Source organism: Rhinichthys klamathensis, unplaced genomic scaffold (genome assembly GCF_029890125.1).
Source record: "Rhinichthys klamathensis goyatoka isolate OS25496 unplaced genomic scaffold, OSU_Roscu_1.1 h1tg000337l_1, whole genome shotgun sequence".
NCBI lineage: Eukaryota > Metazoa > Chordata > Actinopteri > Cypriniformes > Leuciscidae > Rhinichthys > Rhinichthys klamathensis.
In genome coordinates this window covers 37,501-62,404 of record NW_026606851.1, presented here as the reverse complement: position 1 = coordinate 62,404, position 24,904 = coordinate 37,501, and the positions used below count along the sequence as shown (strand labels likewise).

The 24,904-nt window shown below is 41.6% G+C and overlaps 1 protein-coding gene across 1 annotated transcript in view; it reads right to left on the bottom strand.

Annotated features, from left to right (window-relative positions):
• Nucleotides 1-936: 936 nt before the first annotated feature.
• The window catches only part of pepd (peptidase D), a 53,729-nt gene continuing 29,761 nt past the window's right edge, over nt 937-24,904 (bottom strand). The window contains exons 2-7 of the mRNA XM_056272413.1: nt 20,563-20,631; nt 17,895-17,972; nt 13,627-13,775; nt 12,478-12,662; nt 9,562-9,753; nt 937-1,086 (exon numbers count right to left, since the gene is read on the bottom strand). Coding sequence (XP_056128388.1) covers nt 943-1,086; nt 9,562-9,753; nt 12,478-12,662; nt 13,627-13,775; nt 17,895-17,972; nt 20,563-20,631 — 817 coding nt within the window. The 3' untranslated portion in view covers nt 937-942. The remainder of the gene's footprint in view (nt 1,087-9,561; nt 9,754-12,477; nt 12,663-13,626; nt 13,776-17,894; nt 17,973-20,562; nt 20,632-24,904) is intronic.

The window sequence follows — 24,904 nt, the reverse complement described above, 5'->3', positions numbered from 1 at the left end:
TTTGCTGTTAGAGAGCGAGGCTTGAGAGTTTAAGGGACTCTGTCTCTTTTGTTGTGATGAATTTCAAGTAGACACACGAGACGACAAAAATGCTTTCTACATTTTCAACTCATTTCTCTGGATGCAGAAAAACACACACAGTTGAGATGAACACAATTAATGATGGAAACGGATGAATGAAAACTGTCATTAAAGTGTCGCACCCTCATGAAGAGTAACTCCCTTTATTCAGCTGATTTACTGTAAAGTTCATTGAAGAGAAGTCATGTGACTCAACAGCAATCTTAGTGTAATAACAGCCTCAAACTATTGTTTTACACGTGTGGAAACAAGTACAGCTAGAGTCTACTGGAATGAAGAAAGACAATCTCAACCTGTTTACTATTACACTTCAGTATCATTTAAAACAGCAGTAAAATACATACATTTAACTTCTTCAGCTCAAATCATGAACACTTCAGGGTAAAACGTAAAGATGATTGTGTCGTTGAACTGTAACAGCGCTTCATTCATACAGTGTGTCGGGATTTTTCTTCTGTCTCTGTTTACTGCTATTCAAACACGTTTAGTTCGACAAAAACAACTCATATGGGGTTTAAACATGACAGAATTTTATGAATTAGTAAATAAAAGGTTGCACACGATTCTAAATTATGCTTGAAAAATCAGATGTTTATTAAAAATAAGCATTGCATTTTCTTACAAACTTGCAAAAACTGTCCAGGATAAAATGTAAATGAATTGAGTAAAGTTTAACTCAGGCTAAATAAAGTTCAGAACTGCTTTTATTAAGAATCAAACTCTGAAAATGTTACGGCTGCTTCATGAAAGCATAAATGATCCGGTAATTCATTTTTGACACTGATTTCCAGAAGTGCCAACACTGATATGTTGAAGAAAAGGAGTGTCATTATAATCATCATTATAATCATAATCATAATCTCAGAACTTCTGGCTGCTGATGGGACTGAAGGGTTTGGACGTTTCTTCGGCCATGAACGCCTCGATCTCCTCCACGGTTCGAGGAACGCAGGTCAGAAGCTCCACGCCGTCAGCCGTCACAGCGATATCATCCTCAATGCGCACCTGAGACACACACACACACACACACACACACACAATCAGCAATATTCATGTGCATTTCATTGTCTCATATACTGTTATATACATTTTAATTTTCTCATCATATACTGTAATTTCAGCATCATCTCTTTCCTCTCAGTGTCTGAAACGCTTCAGTCTCTCTAAGCTCCGCCTCTCTGAGAGCTTCTCTGCTGTGATTGGCCAGAAAGCAAACGCTCATTATCATATCTGAATCTCAGCTCTTGATCACAGTGATACGAACAGTAACGATGGTGTGACAGATGGAAATAAGCCGTTTTACCAGTAAGCCATAATAAGCAGTTGAGTATAGTAATAGTAATAGTTAACGAGTTCATAGCCAGGTAATGTTGTCATTTTTATAGGGTAATGTATAGGATATGTTATGGTTAAAATGTTATTGTTCGTGGAAGGAGTTACAGTACAAGTATTTTTATTATTTCTTATCTTGCATAAACATGTCATTCTAACAGCAGAAGCAGTAAGTGAAAAAAGCGCTGTAGTGACGGGAAGCGCCAGTAGAGGGGGAACAGTTGAATTATGTTACGGTGCGGCTCGCTTCCTCTCTTCAGTCATTATACACTTGAACTGAGGAAATTTGTCTGCGTACATCGTTCATTCTTTCTTTAAACTATTCCCCTTATCAGGGCTTTTACATTTGGAGGCCCCGCTGGGATGAGAGAAGTGAGGTTGGTGTCCCAAGACAGCGGAAGAGACCACACATCGATCATCCCCTAAAACGTAACCCAGGTGGAAGAGAGTGCAGTCACGGTGGGAGTGAAAGTCTAACCAAGGAAAGCGTGTATCCTGAGGTGCAATGTCCACTAGGGAGCAGCAAAAACCACGGTAATAGGCAATTCATCACACCACAGCCCTGCTTGTATCACACCTGCCAAAATGGATTCAGAGGTTGAGAATTTGTGTTTTGAGGTTAAAGGAGCTCTTTTCCAACTCGCTCCAGACGAGTTAATGCAGATAAGTGACTTTCTTGGAATATCAGGAACGAACCGAGAAAAGATTATTGGAAAAACTCGTAACGCTCTTGTTTCCCATATTATCCAGTATATTGAAAATGAGAAACTAAATGAACTCGAAGATGAAGGCATGTCAGCTCTGTTAAGTCTCAGGGACATGATAAAAACCCTGCAAGAAGCTAACAAAAATGGCACATCTGAAAAAACAAAAGATAATGAAGAGCAGGAGAAATTAAAGAAAGAGCTAGAACAACTAAAACTAATGGTACAACAGAAGGAAATCGAAATGCAGGAACGGGCTAATAGAAACTCACAGAGTACATTAAATAATGAAACTGCCCCAGTTCACGCAGCGCATGCCCATGCAAACAGCCCACCATGGCGGAAAGATTATAAAATCTCAGGTCAGATTGGCGAACCTGGACAAAAGGACAGGCTTACCTTCTCCAGCTTGGCGCGTCAGATCGAGAATGGTCTCAGTAAAGGTTACCACGAATCAGAAATAGTAGATGCCGTCATTAGAGCCATTGTCCCCGGCCTGCAGCTCCGAAGCTATCTTGAAGGTAAAAGTCATCTGTCTCTGCCAACACTTAGAAGAATCCTCCGCTCACACTACCAAGAAATGAGCGCAACCGAACTATATAAACAGCTGACAACAGAAGTTCAGAGCAATAGAGAGACTCCACAAAATTTTTTAATCAGAGCTATGGATTTAAGACAGAAAATATTGTTTGCTTCACAGGAAGCTGAGTCAAGCCTTAAATATGACCCTGCACTAGTGCAGAGCATGTTCCTGCACACGGTACTCACAGGCCTACAAAATGACAGCATCAAAACTGATCTCCAGCCTTACCTGTTGCAGCCGACCACTTCTGATGAGTTGCTCCTAGAGAGGTTAAATCTAGCATGCGCTAATGAGAAAGAGAGACAAGATAAAAGGAGACAGACTGCTCCACAGCGACACACTGGCGTCCACGCTGTTCAGTCTAGTGATGCGAGTGGCGGTAAGAAATGCCCAGCGCAACCAAACATTGCCACCCTCCCTCCGGATGTCTTTTCAGACCTAAAAGAAATCAAAGCTGACATAGTACTGTTGAAAGACCTCAAGACAGAGATATTACAAATTAGAGAATCCATTCATAAGACAGAAGCCGTACCAAAACTGTATCCTCCTGCTAACCAAGAGATTGACTACAGTGCTAACCACCCAGTTTATGCTCAGCCACAGTTCACGACCTGGAACAAAAAGAGTGCCACAGCCTTTCTCCAGCCAAGTGAGCCAGTGCAGGAATACCAAACTGCTGGTGGACCAAGATTAAAGACAGCGACAGCTCAGTTTCAGCAGAGGTTTGCACCACAAAGGTACCCAATGCAACGCCCCAGACCAAGATGTTTTACGTGCCAGCGGCGAGGGGAGGAATACTGTGAGCATTGCTACAGGTGTGGGAGTAGCGAACATTTTCGTGCGGGCTGTAAAGGATACAGAGCACCGCCCAGTGCTAGTAGAGAGACCCCTTTAAACGAGGAGTGGTTGCCCCCAAGGGACCGGGAGTGACCAGACCTGTCAGGGTGTCCCAAAAATGCACTAGCTGTGGAGAACAAGAGAGATATCAAAAGATTCAACGATGCTCAGTGTGTAAAACAACATTTTACTGTTCCAGAGAATGTCAGAGTAATCACTGGCCAGAACATAAAGAAAATTGCAAACCATTCACACACCCTGAACCAAAAACGCAACGAACGCATTCATGCCAGATGGTGAATGAGAAAAAAAGAAGCACTCGAAAAAAAGAACATTCGACAGTGACTGAATTGGTGGGAAAGAAATGTCTCCTCAACTGCTACCTACAAGGGAAAAGAACCCAAGTGCTCTGGGATACCGGTTCACAGGTCTCTGCAATTGATGAGGTATGGAAAGTTGACAATTTCCCTGACCTCAGACTGAGGGATATAGCAGAAATAGTAGACCCAGATGACCCCTTGCAGATTGAGGCAGCTAATGGTACAGAGATGCCGTATGTGGGATGGGTAGAAGTGACTTTTAAGCTAGCAGCCGGCGTTGAGGAGTTTCATGTCCCCATACTTGTTATGAAAGGCAGTCAACAGCCCCGCCCCATTATTGGCTTTAATGTCATTGAACGTGTAGTTATTAACAGCCAGAAAAACCAGACAAATGACGCGGGGGAAGAGAGACTGTTAAACACTGTGAAAATGGCTTTTCCTTACCTAAAGAAAAAGACAGCTAAGGCATTTGTTAAAGCAGTGAGCAGTGAGAGAACAAGTGAGTACCTAGTGAGAACAGCCAGCCAGAGAATGAGTATATCCCGTCACAGTGCTGTACAAGTGAAGTGTAAGATAAATGTGAAACGCTTTAATGAAGACACAACATTAGTCTTTGTGCCTGATGACAATCCCCAGTGGCCAGAGGGACTTGAATTCTGTGACACACTCGTCCAAGTGAGGAAAGGGTCACCACCGAACATTATCTTGAGTGTACAGAATGCCACTGACCATGATATCATATTAACAGGAAGAGTAGTGATCGGTACGGCACAGTCAGTCACCTCTGTATATCCCCTCAACACTAGTGAGGGAACACACTCTCCCGTTGATGTGAACAACATTCAGATCCAGCACACCAAAGACCAGGAGACAAGTACAGAGCCCTGGGATCCCCCCATCGATCTCAGCCATCTGCACGAAAGTCAGAGAGAGGTTGTTCGTAAGATGCTGAGGGAGGAGTCAAACTCTTTCGCCAGGTCAGATAATGACATAGGCTGTATTGAGAAGCTCCATCTGAAAATCCCATTGAAAGACCCTGAGCCTGTAGCCCGAACTTACATGTCAGTCCCTAAACCCTTATACGAGGAGATGAAGAACCACTTAACAGATTTGATTACACAAGGGTGGATTGAGAAATCACACTCATCCTACGCTTCACCCATTGTTTGCGTAAGAAAGAAATGTGGGTCTTTACGGCTGTGCATAGACTACAGGGAGTTAAATCGGAAGACCCACCCTGACAGACAACCAATACCCAGAGTACAGGATATCATGGATGGCCTGGGAGGAAACGTCATGTTCTCACTGTTAGACCAGGGAAAGGCCTACCATCAGGGGTTCATGGCAAAAGACAGCCGGCATCTGACAGCTTTTGTGACACCCTGGGGTCTGTACGAATGGACCAGGATCCCATTCGGGCTCATGAATGCCCCAGCCGCTTTCCAACGCTGCATGGAGGACTGTCTGGAAGGCATCCGAGACAAAATATGTGTCCCATATTTGGATGATACTTTAGTGTTCAGCAAAACATTTGAAAGCCATGTCAGTGATGTAAGAACAGTATTGCAGAGACTGGGACAGTATGGCATTAAATTAAAACCAAGCAAATGTGAGTTATTCAAAGCTGAAATGCGCTACCTGGGGAGAATAGTATCAGCAGAAGGGAACAAAATCGATCCTGCTGACACTGTTGCCGTCAGAGCTTTAAAAGACAAAAAGCCCAAAACAGTTGGCGAGTTAAGACAGATTATGGGACTGTTGAGCTATTATCGCCAATACATAAAGGACTTCTCTCGCATTGCCAGCCCCCTGTATGAGTTGACTAAGGGATCTGTCCACATGGGAAGACCACAACCGGAGGGAAGGAAGTTGCAGAAAAAAGGAAATGCAAAAGTGGTGCCATCTCAGACACCAATCGGATGGACAGACTCACACCAAAAATCCTTGAGCGACTGATTGACTGCCTGGTCCAACCACCTGTCCTGGCATTCCCTGATTTTTCCCAGCCATTTGTACTACACACAGACGCATCTAACAAGGGACTCGGAGCCGTGCTCTATCAGAAGCAAGATGGAAAACTGCGTGTTATAGCCTACGGTTCCCGGACACTGTCAGCATCGGAAAGAAACTATCACCTCCATTCAGGTAAACTGGAATTTCTCGCTCTTAAGAGGGCGATTACGGAGAGATTCCGTGACTATTTATACTACGCCCCCTTTTTCACGGTATACAGTGACAACAACCCTTTGACTTATGTGCTGTCCACTGCTAAATTGAACGCCACGGGAAGCCGATGGGTAGCAGAATTGGCGGACTTCAACTTCACCATTAAGTACCGCCCCGGCAAAGAGAACATTGATGCCGATAGCTTGTCTAGGATGCCAGTTGATGTTGAAAAATTGATGAATGAGTACACAGAAGAAATGTCTTATGATGCAGTGGGAACAACTACTCAGGCAGTAGAAACACAGTCAGAGTCAAATGCTGCATGGTCGATGGCTATTTCCATTAAGAGCTTGCTCGATGTTCAAGGGGCCTCAGTGGTCGCATTAACGCCAGCCCAGATACAACAGGATCAGAGAGACGATTTCCATATTGGACCAGTTTTGCAGTGCAAGTTGTCTGGAGTGAAACCCGTGCGTCAGGAACTGAGAAAACTCAAAGCACAAAGTTGTTGCCTCCTCGGGGAATGGGAAAAACTGGAAGTAGACGAAAATGGGGTTCTATGGAGAAAGACAGCCCACAGGAAACAACTGATATTGCCTGAAAAACACAAAGTTACAGCACTGAACGAACTGCATAATCAGATGGGACACCAAGGCAGTGACAGGACAGTATCGCTGATGAGAGACCGCTTTTTCTGGCCATACATGCAGCGTGAGGTAGAGCAATATGTATTGAGCTGCACTTGCTTGAAACAGAAAAAACCTAGCCGTGAAACAAGGGCCCCTCTAACGAACATTGTTACCACCCAACCATTTGAACTTGTGTCAATAGATTTTCTCCATTTAGATAAGTGCCGAGGCGGCTATGAGTACATACTAGTAATTGTGGACCATTTCACACGTTTCGCACAGGCGTACCCAACAACATCAAAGTCTGGAAAAACAGTCGCTGACAAAATATTTAACGATTATGCTCTGAAATTCGGGTTCCCAACACGCATTCACCACGACCAGGGAGGTGAATTTGAGAATCAACTTTTCTCACAGTTGAGCAAATACTGCAGTGTAGCTGGATCGAGGACGACCCCTTACCACCCACAGGGTAATGGCCAAGTAGAACGATTTAATCGAACGTTAATACAGATGCTCAAGACCCTGACAGACAAAGACAAGATGAACTGGAAAGATTCTCTGAATAAGCTCATATTCGCTTATAACTGCACACGTACAGAGGTAACAGGCTTTTCCCCATTCTATCTATTGTACGGCCGCTCTCCAAGATTACCTATTGACATATTGTTCAGTTTGCCCACAGAAGATGGAAGTCGCAGCCAGCATGACTACGTTGAAATGTGGAAGCAAGGAATGCAGGAGGCGTATGCGATCGCAAGAGAAAATGCACACAAATCTGCTCAGCGTAATAAGAGGATGTATGACACTAAGGTGAGAAGTTCAGTGTTGTGCCCAGGAGACCGTGTGTTAATCCGAAACATGACCCCTCGTGGTGGAACTGGAAAATTAAGGAATCACTGGGAAGACACCATCCATACTGTAGTCCGTCAAGTGGGAGAGGATGTTCCCATCTATGAGCTGAGACCTGAACATGGGAAAGGAAAAACCAGGATTTTGCATCGAAATCTCCTTTTACCATGCGATCACCTACCGCTGGAAGCTGAAGTACGTCCACTTGTGAAACCACAAAGGAAAACTGCAGGTGTTGATAAAGGCAGAGAGGAGTCAGAGGAAGAGGATGATGATGAGGATTACTATTTTGTGCCACCTCAGACCTTTGCTCAACCACCAGATTCAATGAGAGAGATTCCTGTCATGGAAGCTGATATGAGTCAGCCGGATCTAAATGAACACGCAGCAGAACAACCTCTGAGAAGATATCATGATAACCCCACGGATAACCAGGACGTCCAGGACAACATCGCATTTGAGACAGGGGGGGGAATACCACTGCCATCAGTGAAAAACACATACGATGCAGAAGTGGAGACCAGATCGCAGCGGCCGCAGAGACAACGTAGGCCACCAAAGATCTTCAGCTATGACAAAATCGGAACCCCATCCTTCTACAGTCTTGTTGCATTGCCTTCTTATGCCAGGACTCCATTGTGGACACCACCGGTACAGTCATACCACAACCAGCACCTTTATGTGTGTGGAATGTAAAAAAATATATATACTTTTGCTTTGAACAGTTTAAACTGCCTTGCACTCATTGACTCATAAGAAAGCAGACTGCTGCTGATGTCACAAACATTGCACAGTTGAGGACTTTGTTACATAAGTCGACTGTGGGGTATTCAGGTGATGAACTGTAAAGCGTTAAACATTTCTACAGATATGGGACATAGACAGTGTATGTTATGGTGAAACAGACAGAATGTATCAAAAGAGTTCCAGACTGTAACCAAACAACAAAAGTGGACATGTGTATGTTATGGTGAAACAGACAGAATGTATCAAACGAGTTAGAGGTAATGATGTTGAGGACAACATCTAATTTTGAGGGGAAGTATGTGACAGATGGAAATAAGCCGTTTTACCAGTAAGCCATAATAAGCAGTTGAGTATAGTAATAGTAATAGTTAACGAGTTCATAGCCAGGTAATGTTGTCATTTTTATAGGGTAATGTATAGGATATGTTATGGTTAAAATGTTATTGTTCGTGGAAGGAGTTACAGTACAAGTATTTTTATTATTTCTTATCTTGCATAAACATGTCATTCTAACAGCAGAAGCAGTAAGTGAAAAAAGCGCTGTAGTGACGGGAAGCGCCAGTAGAGGGGGAACAGTTGAATTATGTTACGGTGCGGCTCGCTTCCTCTCTTCAGTCATTATACACTTGAACTGAGGAAATTTGTCTGCGTACATCGTTCATTCTTTCTTTAAACTATTCCCCTTATCAGGGCTTTTACAATGGCGTGGGTTTCACCGTCTCAATCTCAGAAAACAGCGTCTTCTCGACACGAACAACACGAGCCGAACTCTTCCAGTCTCAGATACACTACAGTGTTTGAGGGCGGAGCTAAGAGACGCTGCTCAGCCAATCAACACCACAGGCTGGCATTATGCTAATGAGTTACAACCCTACGCAGGTTCAGCATGAAGTGAGACTGAATTACTGTCGACTCGTTTCAGAATCACGTCTTTCTTTTAGGAGACAAAACTACATTTATCTGCACTCTGATCTTTAAAACTTTCCAGATCTTTTACACTCACACACAGCTGTACACACACTGCATGAAAGTTAATATTCGAAAAAGCATAATTGGGGCGCATTAAAACCTGAACATTCAGAATGTTCACTTATCAAATCTGAAAGCAAAGTCCTTTTCATTATAAAGTAAAAGAAATATATATAGTGTATTATATATGTATATAATGAATGATTTATATGCATACATTATAGCATATAATATTATATATTGACATATCAACAAAATTATCTTTATAGTAAAGAAAGGACTAGTTAGTATCTGTATATCTGTGTATCTACTGTAATGTGTGTGTTATTAATAACTCTGACCCCGCCGAAGCCGCGGAAGCGATTGAGGACGTCTCTGTTGATGAAGCCGCACTGAGTCGGGGAGTCGAGCGCTTTATCCAGCAGGTGATCGATGAAATATATCCCCGGCTCCACCGTGAGGACCATCCGCTCCTGCACCACACGGCCCATCCGGAGACTCTTCAGTCCCGGCTCGTCCACGCGCTCGGTGCCCTTGAAAACAAACAAACAAACAAACAAACAAACAAACAAACAAACACAAACACACACACAAACACACACACACACACACACACACACACACACACACACACACACACACACACACACACACACACACACACACACACACACACACACACACACACACACACACACACACACACACACACACACACAGTTCAGAAACAGACACTTAAAGGGGAACTTGGCAACTCTAGTCATTTCTTTGCTGATTTTCACTTTTGTTGTCGCATGTTTTCTCATGAGCTCCCCCTACAGCTGTGGGCGTATATTTCACAACACTGTCGTAAAGTAACTCGCGGCGTCCTCCTCCCGCTTTCTACCGCCGCTCATGTGCATTTGTTATTATCGGAGCCGGTCAACTTTATCGTGGAGCTGTGTCTACCGAGTGGGTAATACATCATACACAGTATCATAGAATTATGTCGAATTGCCATAAAGCAGTTCGTGTTTCTCGCTCGTTCTCGCTTCTCACAAGACTTCCTAATTCCAACTTACCGGGACGTTAGTCCCCATGATGCAAGGATGGTTTTCCGCCTGGGGACGCTGGGGGGAGCGGGCAAAGCCACCTTTCTCTCCAGAACAGGTTATTAAACCGTTCAAATGATTTCTAAACGGTTTTATTCAGTTGAAATAGTTGCCAAGTTCCCCTTAAAGGCCCTTGCACACTGAGTCCGAAATTTTCGCACGTTAAAAAATAAATACGACCTCACGTTATGTCGATCACGCTTGCACACTGCCTCCGAAACTTTCACCCGTCATAAAAAAAATCGGATCGGGTTCGATTTTCTGCGTTTTCCGCATCTGTAGCAAGCAGTTTGAGAGGTGTTTTGACAATTCAAAGCCACCGAATGACGAATACGAAAAAACGCATACGAAAATATGGGACTCAGTGTGCAAGGGCCTTAATGCTGGTGCTGGTCATCGTAAGCAGTGTTTCTCAACTCTGTCCTGGAGGACGCTCATCACTGCACATTCATATAGCTGTGTCCCAAATGACGCACTATAGACCCCTTTTCAGTTGGTAAACATGGTGACGTTTTCTGTGGGCGGAGCTTAGGTGGAGGCAGAACTATCCCTCTGGCCGCTTCACTAACGCTAGTTTGCAAGTTTTGTTTTTTGTTTTTTAACAATGACTGGAGAAAATCCGATTTTATCTTAATGTGTAAGGTCACTCAGTGTCCTGGACCGCGATTGTTATTTGCAAAAGTTAATTTTAACGGACGGAACCGGATTGGCTGACCCGTACACGCTCACTCAATGGATGGATGATCTGACAGGATTAACGTTAACGCTCCCTCTGGTTGAGTGGCCTGACTTCTACACCTATCCGATAGAGAAACCGAGCGTAAAGAGAAACTGAGGGCATATAAATCTTTAGATGCCTATAACTATGTGCTGAATGGTCATGTAAAGACTTGTGTGTACGATCCGCAGTTCTGCCGAGCCAGCGCCGAGAAGACGACAATGTAAAGAGTGACATTACGGTGCAATTTTAATGATGTGAATATTTTCTAGAAATAAAAATTCCAGATACAGCATATTCATTTTTCATTCATTCTTGCACCCAACAACACAACAAGATGACATTTAATAATAATAATAATAATTTAAGCTCCTTATTATGTAGCCGAATCTGTGCTGGTTTGTATTTGCCGCCTCCAGTTGTCCGTTTGTTTTGCCTCCAGCTAGCGCCGTGACGTAACTGTGACGTCGGCGCAAAAGGGGTCTATAAACTATGCACTTATGCACTACTCAACTGTGTTGTGTATGAACTTTAGACGTTTATTTTGTCTTTCAACATGGGAGTCTGATAGCCCCTCCACTACGTTATTAAAGCTGCGACAGTCGAGTGCATGAAGTGTCCAACGTTTCACACTTCGTTTTTTGGTTAAATAAGTGCATCATCCGGGACGGGTACACTTTTTCTTTCTAGACTTTTTAGTGTGAACGCACTACTCGCACTATTTATACTACAAAATGGCGTAGAATAGTTTTTTGGGACGCACCTTATGTCTCCTCATCTAACACAGACCTATCCTGCGTCCCAATTCGCCTATTTATACTACGCCCTAAAAGTATGTGCTCTTTTTGTGAAGAAAAAGTACATACTTTTGAGTGTGTAGCAAAAGAGTAGGCAAGCTTTGGGACATACTACTTCGTCATCGCTGTTCATCTTATTTCAGTAATTCAACTTAAAAGGTGAAACTAATATATTATATAGACTCATTACATGCAAAGTGAGATATTTCAAGCCTTTATGTGTTATAATTTTGATGATTATGGCTTACAGCTTATGAAAACCTTTTCACAATGTTCTAATTTTGAATTTGGGGTTTTCATAAGCTGTAATAACAAATAAAGGCTTGAAATATCTCACTTTGCATGTAATGAGTCTATATAATATATATATATATATATATTTTTTTTATTCATTTAGCTGACGCTTTTATCCAAAGCGACTTACAATTGCTATATACGTCAGAGGTCGCACGCCTCTGGAGCAACTAGGGGTTAAGTGTCTTGCTCAGGGACACATTGGTGTCTCACAGTGGATTCGAACCCGGGTCTCTCACACCAAAGGCATGTGTCTTATCCACTGCGCCAAATTTTTCAAGTTTCACCTGTACATAGACTATTTCACGGACAAAATAGAGGAAAAAAGTGTCCGGATGTGTTGTGCTGAGAACTGACCTCTGGATATCCTCCCACGTCGTGGACGTCGATGCCCAGTAAGTGACCCAGACCGTGAGGCATGAAGACGGAGCCCAGATGGACCTTCAGCATGTCCTCCACCGCCCCACGCAGGATCCCCATCTTCAGCAGCTCCTCCAGGTGGACCCGGTCCGCCAGCCGGTGCATGTCTGTCCACTTCACACCTGACCGGCACATCAGACACATCATGAGCTGAGACCCTCGTCACATTTACATTCAGCACACGCCGTTGACCAAAGCGACTTACAGATCAAGACTAAAGCAAGCGAGTCATCGTGAAGAGGCTAAGACAACAAGAAGTGCTCGAAATACAACGTTCAGGCATTGCTTAAGTAGCAGAAGCCAGACGAGGGAGGATTAAAGGAAAAGGATTTTTTTTTTTTTCAGTACGCTGAGGTCAAAGGTCATTTTACAGCGGATGACTGACGCTCTCGTCGTCTTTACACCAAACACACAGTGTCTATTTGTCTTTTTAGGAAATGCATTCTTAAATAACAAAACTCCAAATTTCAATATGTAATACCATTCAAAAGTTTGGAAATTAAGAAATTATTAATTTTATTCTACAAAAATGCATTAGATTGATCAAAAGTGACTGTAAAGATATTTATAATGTTACAAAAGTTTGTATTTAAAATAAATGCTGTTCTTTTGAGCTTTCTATTCATCAAAGAATCCTGAAAAATAAAATGCATCAAGGTTTCCACAAAAATATGAAGATTTTAAATGTTTTCAACATTGATAATAATCATAAATGTTTCTTGAGCATCAGATCCTCATATTAGAGTGATTTCTGAAGGATCATGTGACACTGAAGACTGGGGTAATGATGCTGAAAATACAGCTTTGATCACAGGAATAAATTATACTTTACTAAATATTCACATAGAAAACAGCTGTATTAAATTCTAAAAATATATCAATTTTTTACTGTATTTTTGATCAAATTTGACTCTTTCAAAACCATGAGAAAAATCTTACTGACACCGAACCACTGTTAGTGTAGATCAGGCTTTATGCTGATAGTCATAGATTTGGTCAGTAAGTGTGTGTCAGAAAAGACTCTGTTATTCAGTGTGAAAGTAGTTTTGCTGCTGGTGTGTGTGTATCGTGACTCAGAGTGTGTACCAGGTTTGATGGCGTCCAGCACGGCTCGGGAGGACTTCAGCACGGCTTCATAAACGGCTCTCTGGTCCGCGCTGAACTTGCCGTTGGCCGGGAAGGAGCAGGTGATGTCGGAGGAGTAGCAGTAATACTCGCCGCCCATGTCAAACAGACTGTCAGGAAACAGCACAGCATCTTTATATTAATGAATCAGGTTTTAGATGAATCCTGCCCTTTGCACCAGCCTGGACCAGATCTAAAACCACTTCTAAGGCTTGTTTTAGTTTTATGGTTTGGTTTGATGACATCATCAAACACTGAGTAGCCCTGGTTTATTATTATTATTACTTATTTGACATTTTACAAATGAACAGTAAGTATCACCAAAAATCACATTAAGCTTATGGACATTTCCTAATCCATTTCTCCTTTTTTGTTTTTTATTATACTGTATATTTCAATAGCCATTTAACATACATATAATGTATGTTTTTTAATGTACAGGATATTAATGCAATAAATGACATTTCTGAATTTCACTAAATACTGAAATTCTGCACATCTACGTATCACTTTAATGAATCCACTTTAATATGGATACATAATTTTGATGCAAAGACTTATTTTAGTTTTCAACTGTAATTTAAAGATAGATGACGCCGGACTTAAACATAAATCTGATTGTATTAAACTTTAAATAATTCACCGATCGTGATTTTCAAATCATATCTCAAAGATGTGCTTGCAGAAAGTGTGTTTGTATGTGGTGTCCACCAGGGGTCAGTGTGCAACTGCTCATAGAGAGACCATAAACCCTGAATATTACTGGAGAGAGAAATATTAATCACTACACTGACTAGGGTTGCCACCCGTCCCTTAAAATACGGAATCGTCCCGTATTTGTGAAATAAACAGCGCGTCCCGTTTTGAATCAATACGGGACGCGGTTTGTCCCGTATTTCCGAGTTGTCTTAAATGCATCATCACATGCAAATCATAACACCCGCATTCTGTGAAGACTCGTCCTATTCTACCCTTGATTGGGTAATACTCGCTGCCATTGTTGGTTTGATTGGTTTGTTTAATAACATCAGGTTCAGGGCCAATCAGAGTCAGAGGAGGGCGGGTCTTTTGGCAGAGAGTTGATAGCAATGCTAGCTTAGAGAAATCAAAGCACCGTCTCACAGTTCTTCATACGTTAAGGATCTCCCGAAGCAGATAGTCATAGTGTAATGACAGTTTTTTAATCAGCTCAATAATGTTCTGATTGATTACGTTTTCATATGCTCCATACCCTATGCCCATTTGCTAAGAAATAATGTTTCAATGTAAATGAATTATATCCATACATTATGGTATGATTTGTTTATTATAGTTAAGGTCAGGGCCTGAAGTTAACTTTTTTGGCCACCAGCCACTGTGGCAGGTGGATATAAAAATTCACCTGCCACAGAGACTTTTTACCAGCCTTTTTTTTTTTTTTGGCTCATAGCCTAAAGGTGAAAAACGGGAATTTCACAATATTGTTCTATAACTTTGTTCACATTTAAGTGCTGTCAAGTTATTAACGAAATCAATATAAGTAATAATAACTCTTAGAATATACATTTTTAAAAAAGTCTTTTTATTCATTGATTTTGACACACACATGCACAACAGATCTATAGACCTACCGCAGCTCGTATGTAAACAAATCACCCGCGGCTGTGTTGATGGCTGATTTAGTCACGTAGACAGCTAGGTCCTGACAGCTTTTAGTTACAGCGTTCAGGAACCGTTAAGCAGAACTAAATTAATATTATTATTGGTAAAGTTACCGGGTGCCGGACATTTTCTCACCGGTTCCCAACTCCCAACATGTACTACAGTTGCACACGCACACATCTGTGCAACTGTCATTGTTCTGGAGCCTACGTCAGCGTTACATTATCTCATCCCATCTCACCAACAGTTCAATACTGGCACATCCAAACGTAGTCAGAAAAGGGCCTCATCTTCTTTCTGATCGCATGAACGTTACGAAACAACAGTCGCTGTCATAAATCAGCCGCTCACGAACCTTGCCGTTGTCGCCAATTGACCACTTTGTATTAAAATGTCTTATTTTACTTTTCTTTGACTCATCCTCATCTTTTTGTTGGTTGTTTGTTTCAGCTGGCCTTTTTACCCCAGTAATGTGCCGCCACTAGGGTTGCCACCTGTCCCGGTTTTACCGGGATTGTCCTTCTTTTTAATAACCTGTCCCGGGAAATTTACGCACTCTCCCGGGACACTGAATGTCCCGGTTTTCGAAAGGCTACGTGAATATGTATGTTCAAACTGTGTAGCGCGCGCAACGGCAGAGAGCGAGAGACCTTGCGTGTGTGTGCTAGTGTGAGTCGAGTCTGCCTCAAGAAGCGCATAAGAAGCGCATGTAATCTGAGTGTGGAGCGCGCTTGCTGCACGAGGCGCGGGCGCGAGCACTTCCGTTTTTCTATCAACAGTGGAAACAACTTAAAATAGGCCTACTACTCTATCATTTCTGGTCATAGAAAATAAACATCATTCGCAACAATACATCATTCGCAACTACTTTTATTTGTGTAAACTCACAATAACAAGAAAACGTTGTGCTTTTGTAAAATAAAATAAAACAATCAGTCGCGCTCTTTTATGGTCTCCGTGAACTGGATCGCGTCTCAAAATAAACAAGCCCATAGGCTAAAGCTTGAAATGTCCACTTTTAAACGAACAAATTCGAATCAAAAGAAAATACAGTCTGATTATGTAATCCATATGAATTTCTTCTCTAAAGGCGCATCTGCTTTACAGCGGAGATGGAGATATGTTGCAGCCGATTTAGAAAATACTAGTTTATTAATAAACAATTAAAATGCCTCGTTACTTTTTCAGAAACATTTATAATAGCCTATAAATCATCTATAGCCTTAGAAATATAGTGTTTGGCCTTAGAAAACCATTTTATCCATATAATTTGTGAATATTTTAAATGCTTATTAAAGGGGCAAAAAAAAAATCATGAACAAAAATCTGAAAATACGCGAATATAGGATATATTTTTGCGCAGCATTTGGTGTATAGGCGGGCCTACAGTTAAAATTTAAATTTTGGTGTTCAACCGTTCATTTTTGGTCTTCAAACACCCCCCCCCCCCCCCCCCCCCCCCCCCCAGTTGGGCGGGTAATATGTCCCGGTTTTTTATCAGACATAGGTGGCAACCCTAGCCGCCACATTATAGCTAAGGTCCAACGCAATGAAAATGAAAACGTAACAAAAACCCCTAATGAATCACTCAATTCTCAATTCACAAAATGTGGCAGGTATAGATTGACAGTGTTACCCGCCAATAGCAAAATTCACCCGCATTTGGCAGGTGGTCGGGTGTTAATTTCAGGCCCTGGTTAAGGTAGTCAGACACATGCATTTTTTAAATAAGAGAGAGAGATATTTAATAGGCCTACATATTTAATAATAAAAATGTGCATGTGTGAAGAAAATGACTTATGCTTAACAAATCTAGAGAATAGGTCAATAGGTCTGAATACATAAATAAATAAATACATAAATAGATTTTCTTACCAATAATAAAAATAGTGTTATAATTAAATTTAGAAATGTTTGTAGATTATAGGTTATTTATGTGTGGTATCACTGTTTGGATGGTGTTACATGTTTGAAAGAAACAGCTACTCAGTGCTGCATGGAGTGACAAGTACACTTAACGCCTATAGTCCAATACTGCACAGTACTACTGGTCTACTGATGTTTTTGATGTTCAAGATCCTTTGCTAAAGTCATAGTTTTTTCCAATCAAATTTAGTATTTGTTTGAGTATCAACACATTTGTTTAATTTATAGTGAATAAGTTATGGATCTGTTAATTTAATAAGTTAATAAGTTAACATCTCACATACAACTCCGACGAAAGGCCAATTTTTTTGTAATCTCATTGTCACACTTTGTTAACGTTGTTTGTGATAGAGAGTGATTTATTCTCAATGATTTCAATAGCAGATAGCTTATTATAATGTCCATTGGTATGATCTTATTACTTTCCTGAAAAATATGTTTTGAGTTATGATACCATTGGCATACCGTCGGGCCTGTGGTCATTGTGGCCCTGAGGGCTTTGGCCCCCGCTGCGGCCGCCGGCAGGCGTCCCTTATTTTTTTGTATTGAAGGTGGCAACCCTAACACTGACTGTAAACCAGCCTGAACCAACAATACAACTGACACAGAACATGATTATTAAACTAATAAAGAAATACGTGTGAAGAGGCTCATAAACTCACCACATGTCTCCATCCTGGATGGTTTTGTCATTGGGAGAGCCGGCGTGTCCGTAATGCAGGACGGAGGAGTTATTCCCACTGTTGAGTGTTAACATGTTCACATGCAACCAAACAACTCAAATAATTGACCATATCCACTACATTTGAATGAACATCATCTGTCTTTATATCTTTAAATGATGTTCAGTCAGTTGGTCAGTGACAGATGCATTATGGGTAAACGTGTTTCTATGCTTCTATGTTCATGAGCGTTCACATTAATACATATTTTGACTTTAAAATGGTCCCTTCAAGTATTAAATTACACTTCAACTACAAAAACAACAATTGTGAAATGTAAGTTATTAATCACTGAAAATCTTGTATCATAAATGAAAAATGAAGATCTGCAGATACAAAAAAGAAGCAATTTTTGGGTCTGTTCATCACACAATCATATGATTTTAAAAGACTTGGAAAATAATGTCACATGCACATGTTTTAGAAGTGCGATAGTACATTTTTAGGTGAACTGTGCATTTAAGATTGAATCCGAAACGTGTGTGTGTCTCTCTGGAGTTTATTATCTGTCCAGATGTTTGCTGTGATTGAACTGATTTAACTCCGACACATCTCTTGCTCTGGGGACACAATATCAGACACTCAGAGTCTCTCACTAACAAGACACACACACACACACACACACACACACACACACACACACACACACACACACACACACATCAGTAGTGCTGTACCTTCCACAGATGCAGGTGTACGAGGTGTCTCACACACACACACACACACACAAACACACACATCAGTAGTGCTGTACCTTCCACAGATGCAGGTGTACGAGGTGTCTCACACACACACACACACACACACACACACACACACACACACATACACACATCAGTAGTGCTGTACCTTCCACAGATGCAGGTGTACGAGGTGTCGCGCACACACACACACACACACACACACACACACACACACACACACACACACACACACACATCAGTAGTGCTGTACCTTCCACAGATGCAGGTGTACAAGGTGTCTCACACACACACACACACACACACACACACACACACACACACACACACACACACACACACATATACACACATCAGTAGTGCTGTACCTTCCACAGATGCAGGTGTACGAGGTGTCGCGCACACACACACACACACACACATCAGTAGTGCTGTACCTTCCACAGATGCAGGTGTACGAGGTGTCTCACACACACACACACACACACACACACACACACACACACACACACACACACACACACACACACACACACACACACACACACACACACACATCAGTAGTGCTGTACCTTCCACAGATGCAGGTGTACGAGGTGTCGCGCACACACACACAATACACACACATCAGTAGTGCTGTACCTTCCACAGATGCAGGTGTACGAGGTGTCTCACACACACACACACACACACACACACATACACACACACACACACACACACACACATTAGTAGTGCTGTACCTTCCACAGATGCAGGTGTACGAGGTGTCTCACACACACACACACACACACACACACACACACACATCAGTAGTGCTGTACCTTCCACAGATGCAGGTGTACGAGGTGTCGCGCACACACACACACACACACACACACACACACACACACACACACACACACACACACACACATCAGTAGTGTTGTACCTTCCACAGATGCAGGTGTACGAGGTGTCTCACACACACACACACACACACACATCAGTAGTGCTGTACCTTCCACAGATGCAGGTGTACGAGGTGTCGCGCACACACACACACACACACACACACATACACACACACACACACACACACACACACATCAGTAGTGCTGTACCTTCCACAGATGCAGGTGTACGAGGTGTCGCACACACACACACACACACACACACACACATACACACACACACACACACACACACACACACATCAGTAGTGCTGTACCTACCACAGATGCAGGTGTACGAGGTGTCTCACACACACACACACACACACACACACACACACACATCAGTAGTGTTGTACCTTCCACAGATGCAGGTGTACGAGGTGTCTCACACACACACACACACACACATCAGTAGTGCTGTACCTTCCACAGATGCAGGTGTACGAGGTGTCGCGCACACACACACACACACACACACACACACACACACACACACACACACACACACACACACACATCAGTAGTGTTGTACCTTCCACAGATGCAGGTGTACGAGGTGTCTCACACACACACACACACACACACACACACACACACACACACACACACACACACACACACACACACACACACACACACACACACACACACACACACACACACACACATCAGTAGTGCTGTACCTTCCACAGATGCAGGTGTACGAGGTGTCTCACACACACACACACACACACACACACACATCAGTAGTGCTGTACCTTCCACAGATGCAGGTGTACGAGGTGTCTCACACACACACACACACACACACACACACACACACACACACACACACACACACACACACACACACACACACACACACACACATCAGTAGTGCTGTACCTTCCACAGATGCAGGTGTACGAGGTGTCTCTCACACACACACACACACACACACACACACACACACACACATCAGTAGTGCTGTACCTTCCACAGATGCAGGTGTACGAGGTGTGACGCATTCCTCCGCGAGAGTAACAGTAGTGCTGGAACAGACTGAAACAAACACAGTTCACACACATCAATCATTCATTCATGAAAAACAACCAAGAGAAAGAAAAGAAGAAATTACATTTTGCATAGAGAAAATGCATATTTGTAGGTTAATAATAAATCTTTTTTGCATTGTAAGATTATTTTCATGACACAAACCCCAATTCTTATTTTGAATTCAATGAGCAAAATACAAAGAAACACACGAAAAACACCAGCCTGAAATCCCTCCATTTCTCCACTGTGACCTGCACTAAAACTGTAAAACACAACATGAGGAGCCGGAAAGACTCCGTCACTCCATATAAATTGAAAAAAGAGGCAGCCGGAGAAAACCTTGAATGATAACTTCATATCTCCACATCAACATAACAGACACACACACTGATATAAAGCAGAGATTTCATCTTCTGTGCGATAAAACAAGTGAAAAATCACACAGATGCACATTAATGGAGGGACACGAGCCATGTAGATCAGATCAATACTCAAAGACAACAATGCTCATTAATATTCAATGACAGCAATGCTCATTAATATTCAATGTCAACAAAGCTCATTAATATTCAATGTCAACAAAGCTCATTAATATTCAATGACAGCAATGCTCATTAATATTCAATGTCAACAAAGCTTACTAATATTCAATGCCAACAAAGCTCATTCATATTCAATGACAACATTGCTCATTAATATTCAATGACAACAAAGCTCATTAATATCCAATGTCAACAAAGCTCATTAATAATAATATTCAACGCTCATTAATATTCAATGTCAATATGTTGCCAAAACTGTGTTGACATTGAATATTAATGAGCGTTGAATATTATTATTAATGAGCTTTGTTGACATTGAATATTAATGAGCTCATTAATATGTCAACATAGCTCATTAATATTCAATGTAAACAAAGCTCACTAATATTCAATGACAACAAAGCTTATTAATATCAATATTTAAAGCTCATTCATATTCAATGTCAACACAGCTCATTAATATACAGTGGCTTCACCACTCAAGGTTACAATCTTTCTAAAACCCTTTTTCAACTTTCGTAAAGTATAAAGTGTTGCTAAACCCGGAGTTAAAAGTGTTTCTAGCTTGGGGTTAAAAAAATAGGTAACCTAAAATCAATCATATTGAATATCAATTATACTAACAGAGGACACAGAAGTATGAATATTGCACTTGAAGCCAGTTTTGGCCAGAACTGTTGTTCTCTTGGGAAAGAGCAAATAATAATTGACAACGCTGTAATTAATTTCAGATGATGTCAAATAGAAATCACTCATACGCATAATAATGTTAATAATGTTCACAGAGGCGTCGACCGTGAAGGTCATGTGACTCTATATTTGGCGGATTTCAGGCGATTCTTTATAAAATATCAGTGGTTTCGGGTTTATGAAATGAAGTCCGTGATCAGGGAAACGCTTCCCTCAGGGTTTGATCTCTCTCTGGGTGTTTAATATAGATTGTATGATCCAGTTATGCTACATTAAAGGAGAACTCCGGCGCAAAATGAACCTTTGGTCTAATAAAACATTGGTACCTAGTCAACCGTTCTCTGAGATTTGTTTTCATGATAATCGAATGTAAAGAGTTTTATCTCTAAAAACTGTTTAGCGTATAACGCTAGTAATGGGGGCATATAATAAGTAAAAAGAAATCGCTAGTTAATACAAAATAGCCCCACACGAACACAGTAACATAATGAGGGTCCCTACATGCAAAACGAAGCATTGAGAACTGTGTAAGTGTACAGACCGTTTAATAAGAAGATAAAGATAAAGACAGTCCACTTCGTGTATACAGACAGGAGCCATCTTTGGAAAACAGTCTCGACTAATCAAACCACGAACGACGTGCTAAGTGAGCTGAACTGTATCAAAGTCCTTTCAGGCAAGTCATGCCACTCGGCCGCCATCTTGGCAACGCCTCCGGGCAGCTATTTCAGACTAACAAGACCAGGCTCTTATCTAAATGAATGGGCAGAGAGTCAGAACTGCAGTTTCACTGGTCACCGGGGCATAAAAACCGCATGTATAGAAACAGCAGTAAAATATGATAAAAATCGCTGAAAAAGTTTGATGACTTTGCCCCAAAATAAGGTTTAAAAGGCCTTTTTCCCCACAGGTTATACTTTTACTACACATGCGCAAGGGTTCTCTCCCTCGGTCGTGCGCGCGCTACACAGTTTGAGCACAGTATGTGTGAGCTCTTGCTCGCTCGCTCTAGATCCCGGGAGATTTGAACTAATTTGCAGGCATCAGGGAGCCGCTATCAATCTGCGGGAGACTTCTGATGTCTGATATTTACACAACTCACACAAACACTGCATATCAAATCTGCCGCCTTTTCAAACAGTAACGTATTTTGCGCTGTCGCAATCCTCAACTGTGCGCATGCGTCAGTGGAACCAGACGATAGGCTTACATGTTTCCCGGCTTGACTGTTAAAAGCAGACGATTGGCTTTCCAGCGGGAGGGGCGGGGCATGTGCAGACAACCGCCATCTTTGGCGTTACGGGTTTTCCCTATTTAGTTGTATTAAGGATTGATGAAGTGGCATGTCTCTATATAAATAGTCTCTGACTGTATGAAGTTCAGCAGGGTTCTCAAGTTTTATCAAAAGCTTGGAGTGAGATCACATGCGGTTAGGGGAGGAGCCTAAATGGAGCCCCGCCCCCAATTTTACCCATTGTTCATAATTAACCAGCAAAAATTGAAATTATAACAATTGGTAAATCTGATAAATGACAGAGCAATTCATCACATCAAATATAGGCCTACTCTTTAATGTTATATTTCAAAATTAGGCTACAAATATATAACAAATTGCTGCAAAATGTTTGGAAAAAAATTATTTTTGTATTTTTCCCTGACATCTTTGAAAAATACAACTGCAATGGCAATGATTAGGCTAATGTATGTTTTGACAGGATATACAATATTACCAAGAGCACTCTGCTTTAGCCTTAATGTAACTAGAAATACTATTAATACAGTATAATATAGAATTTAAAATAAACTGAAGAAATACATCTTCATTCCTTCCCATACCCAATAACATTTCCTTAGCCAAACCGAGCCAAAGCAGTTGTAGAGTTTTTGACTGCATCAATAATGTATACGATGGGCTACATATTAAATGTTATAGAACTTCTAGTCTAAAAATGTTAGGCGAGCTTTCTTCCAACTTACTTTCTTCATCACGACGTGTGTTCGCGCGATGTCGCGGTGGCCGAACTTCCGTGTGTGTTCGCGGACTTCGCGCGTCTATAAGTTGCCTAGTAACGAACGCAATCTGGCCGAGATGCGGACGCGCTGGCGGCAGGAAACTTATCTTTGTGTGCATGCGCCTCGTATACAACGTTATATATAAAGTTTGCAGGACAACTTGGTTGGCATTGCCTTTTCAGCGTGAGAAATACACGGTGTGGCGAGTGAGCGTGTGAACTGGTTGAATTGCGTGTGTCTCACGGCCAATGCGTGAGACTTGAGAACCCTGAGTTCAGTGAACTTCTGAACTGTATGAATGGCGTTCGTGGTTTGATTAGTCGAGACTGTTTTCCAAAGATGGCTCCTGTCTGTATACACGAAGTGGACTGTCTTTATCTTTATCTTCTTATTAAACGGTCTGTACACTTACAAAGTTCTCAATGCTTCGTTTTGCATGTAGGGACCCTCATTATGTTACTGTGTTCGTGTGGGGCTATTTTGAGCCTTGTTAGTGGTATAAACTAGCGATTTCTTTTTACTTATTATATGCCCCCATTACTAGCGTTATACGCTAAACAGTTTTTAGAGATAAAACTCTTTACATTCGATTATCATGAAAACAAATCTCAGAGAACAGTTGACTAGGTACCAATGTTTTATTAGACCAAAGGTTCATTTTGCACCGGAGTTCTCCTTTAAATCACACGCTAACTGGAGATTTGATATGGAAAGTACTTTTAATCGAGGGATAATTGTAACCAGGATTCAGAAAAAACAAACAACTTCATTTCCTCCATTCACACTCTTTTCATACGACAGAATATTACACTATTGTTGAGTAAGATTACAAAAAAATAGGATGCATTAAACTGATACAAAGTGACAGTAACTGAATACTTTCTATTCATCACAGAATCCTGAAAAATAAAATGAATCATGGTTTCCTCAAACATATTTTTTTCAACTATATTATCGCCCAGCTCTTTATATAAAGTTGGATTATGTAAGTATGTCCAACTATGTTCGCACACACACAGTATACTCGCGTAAGG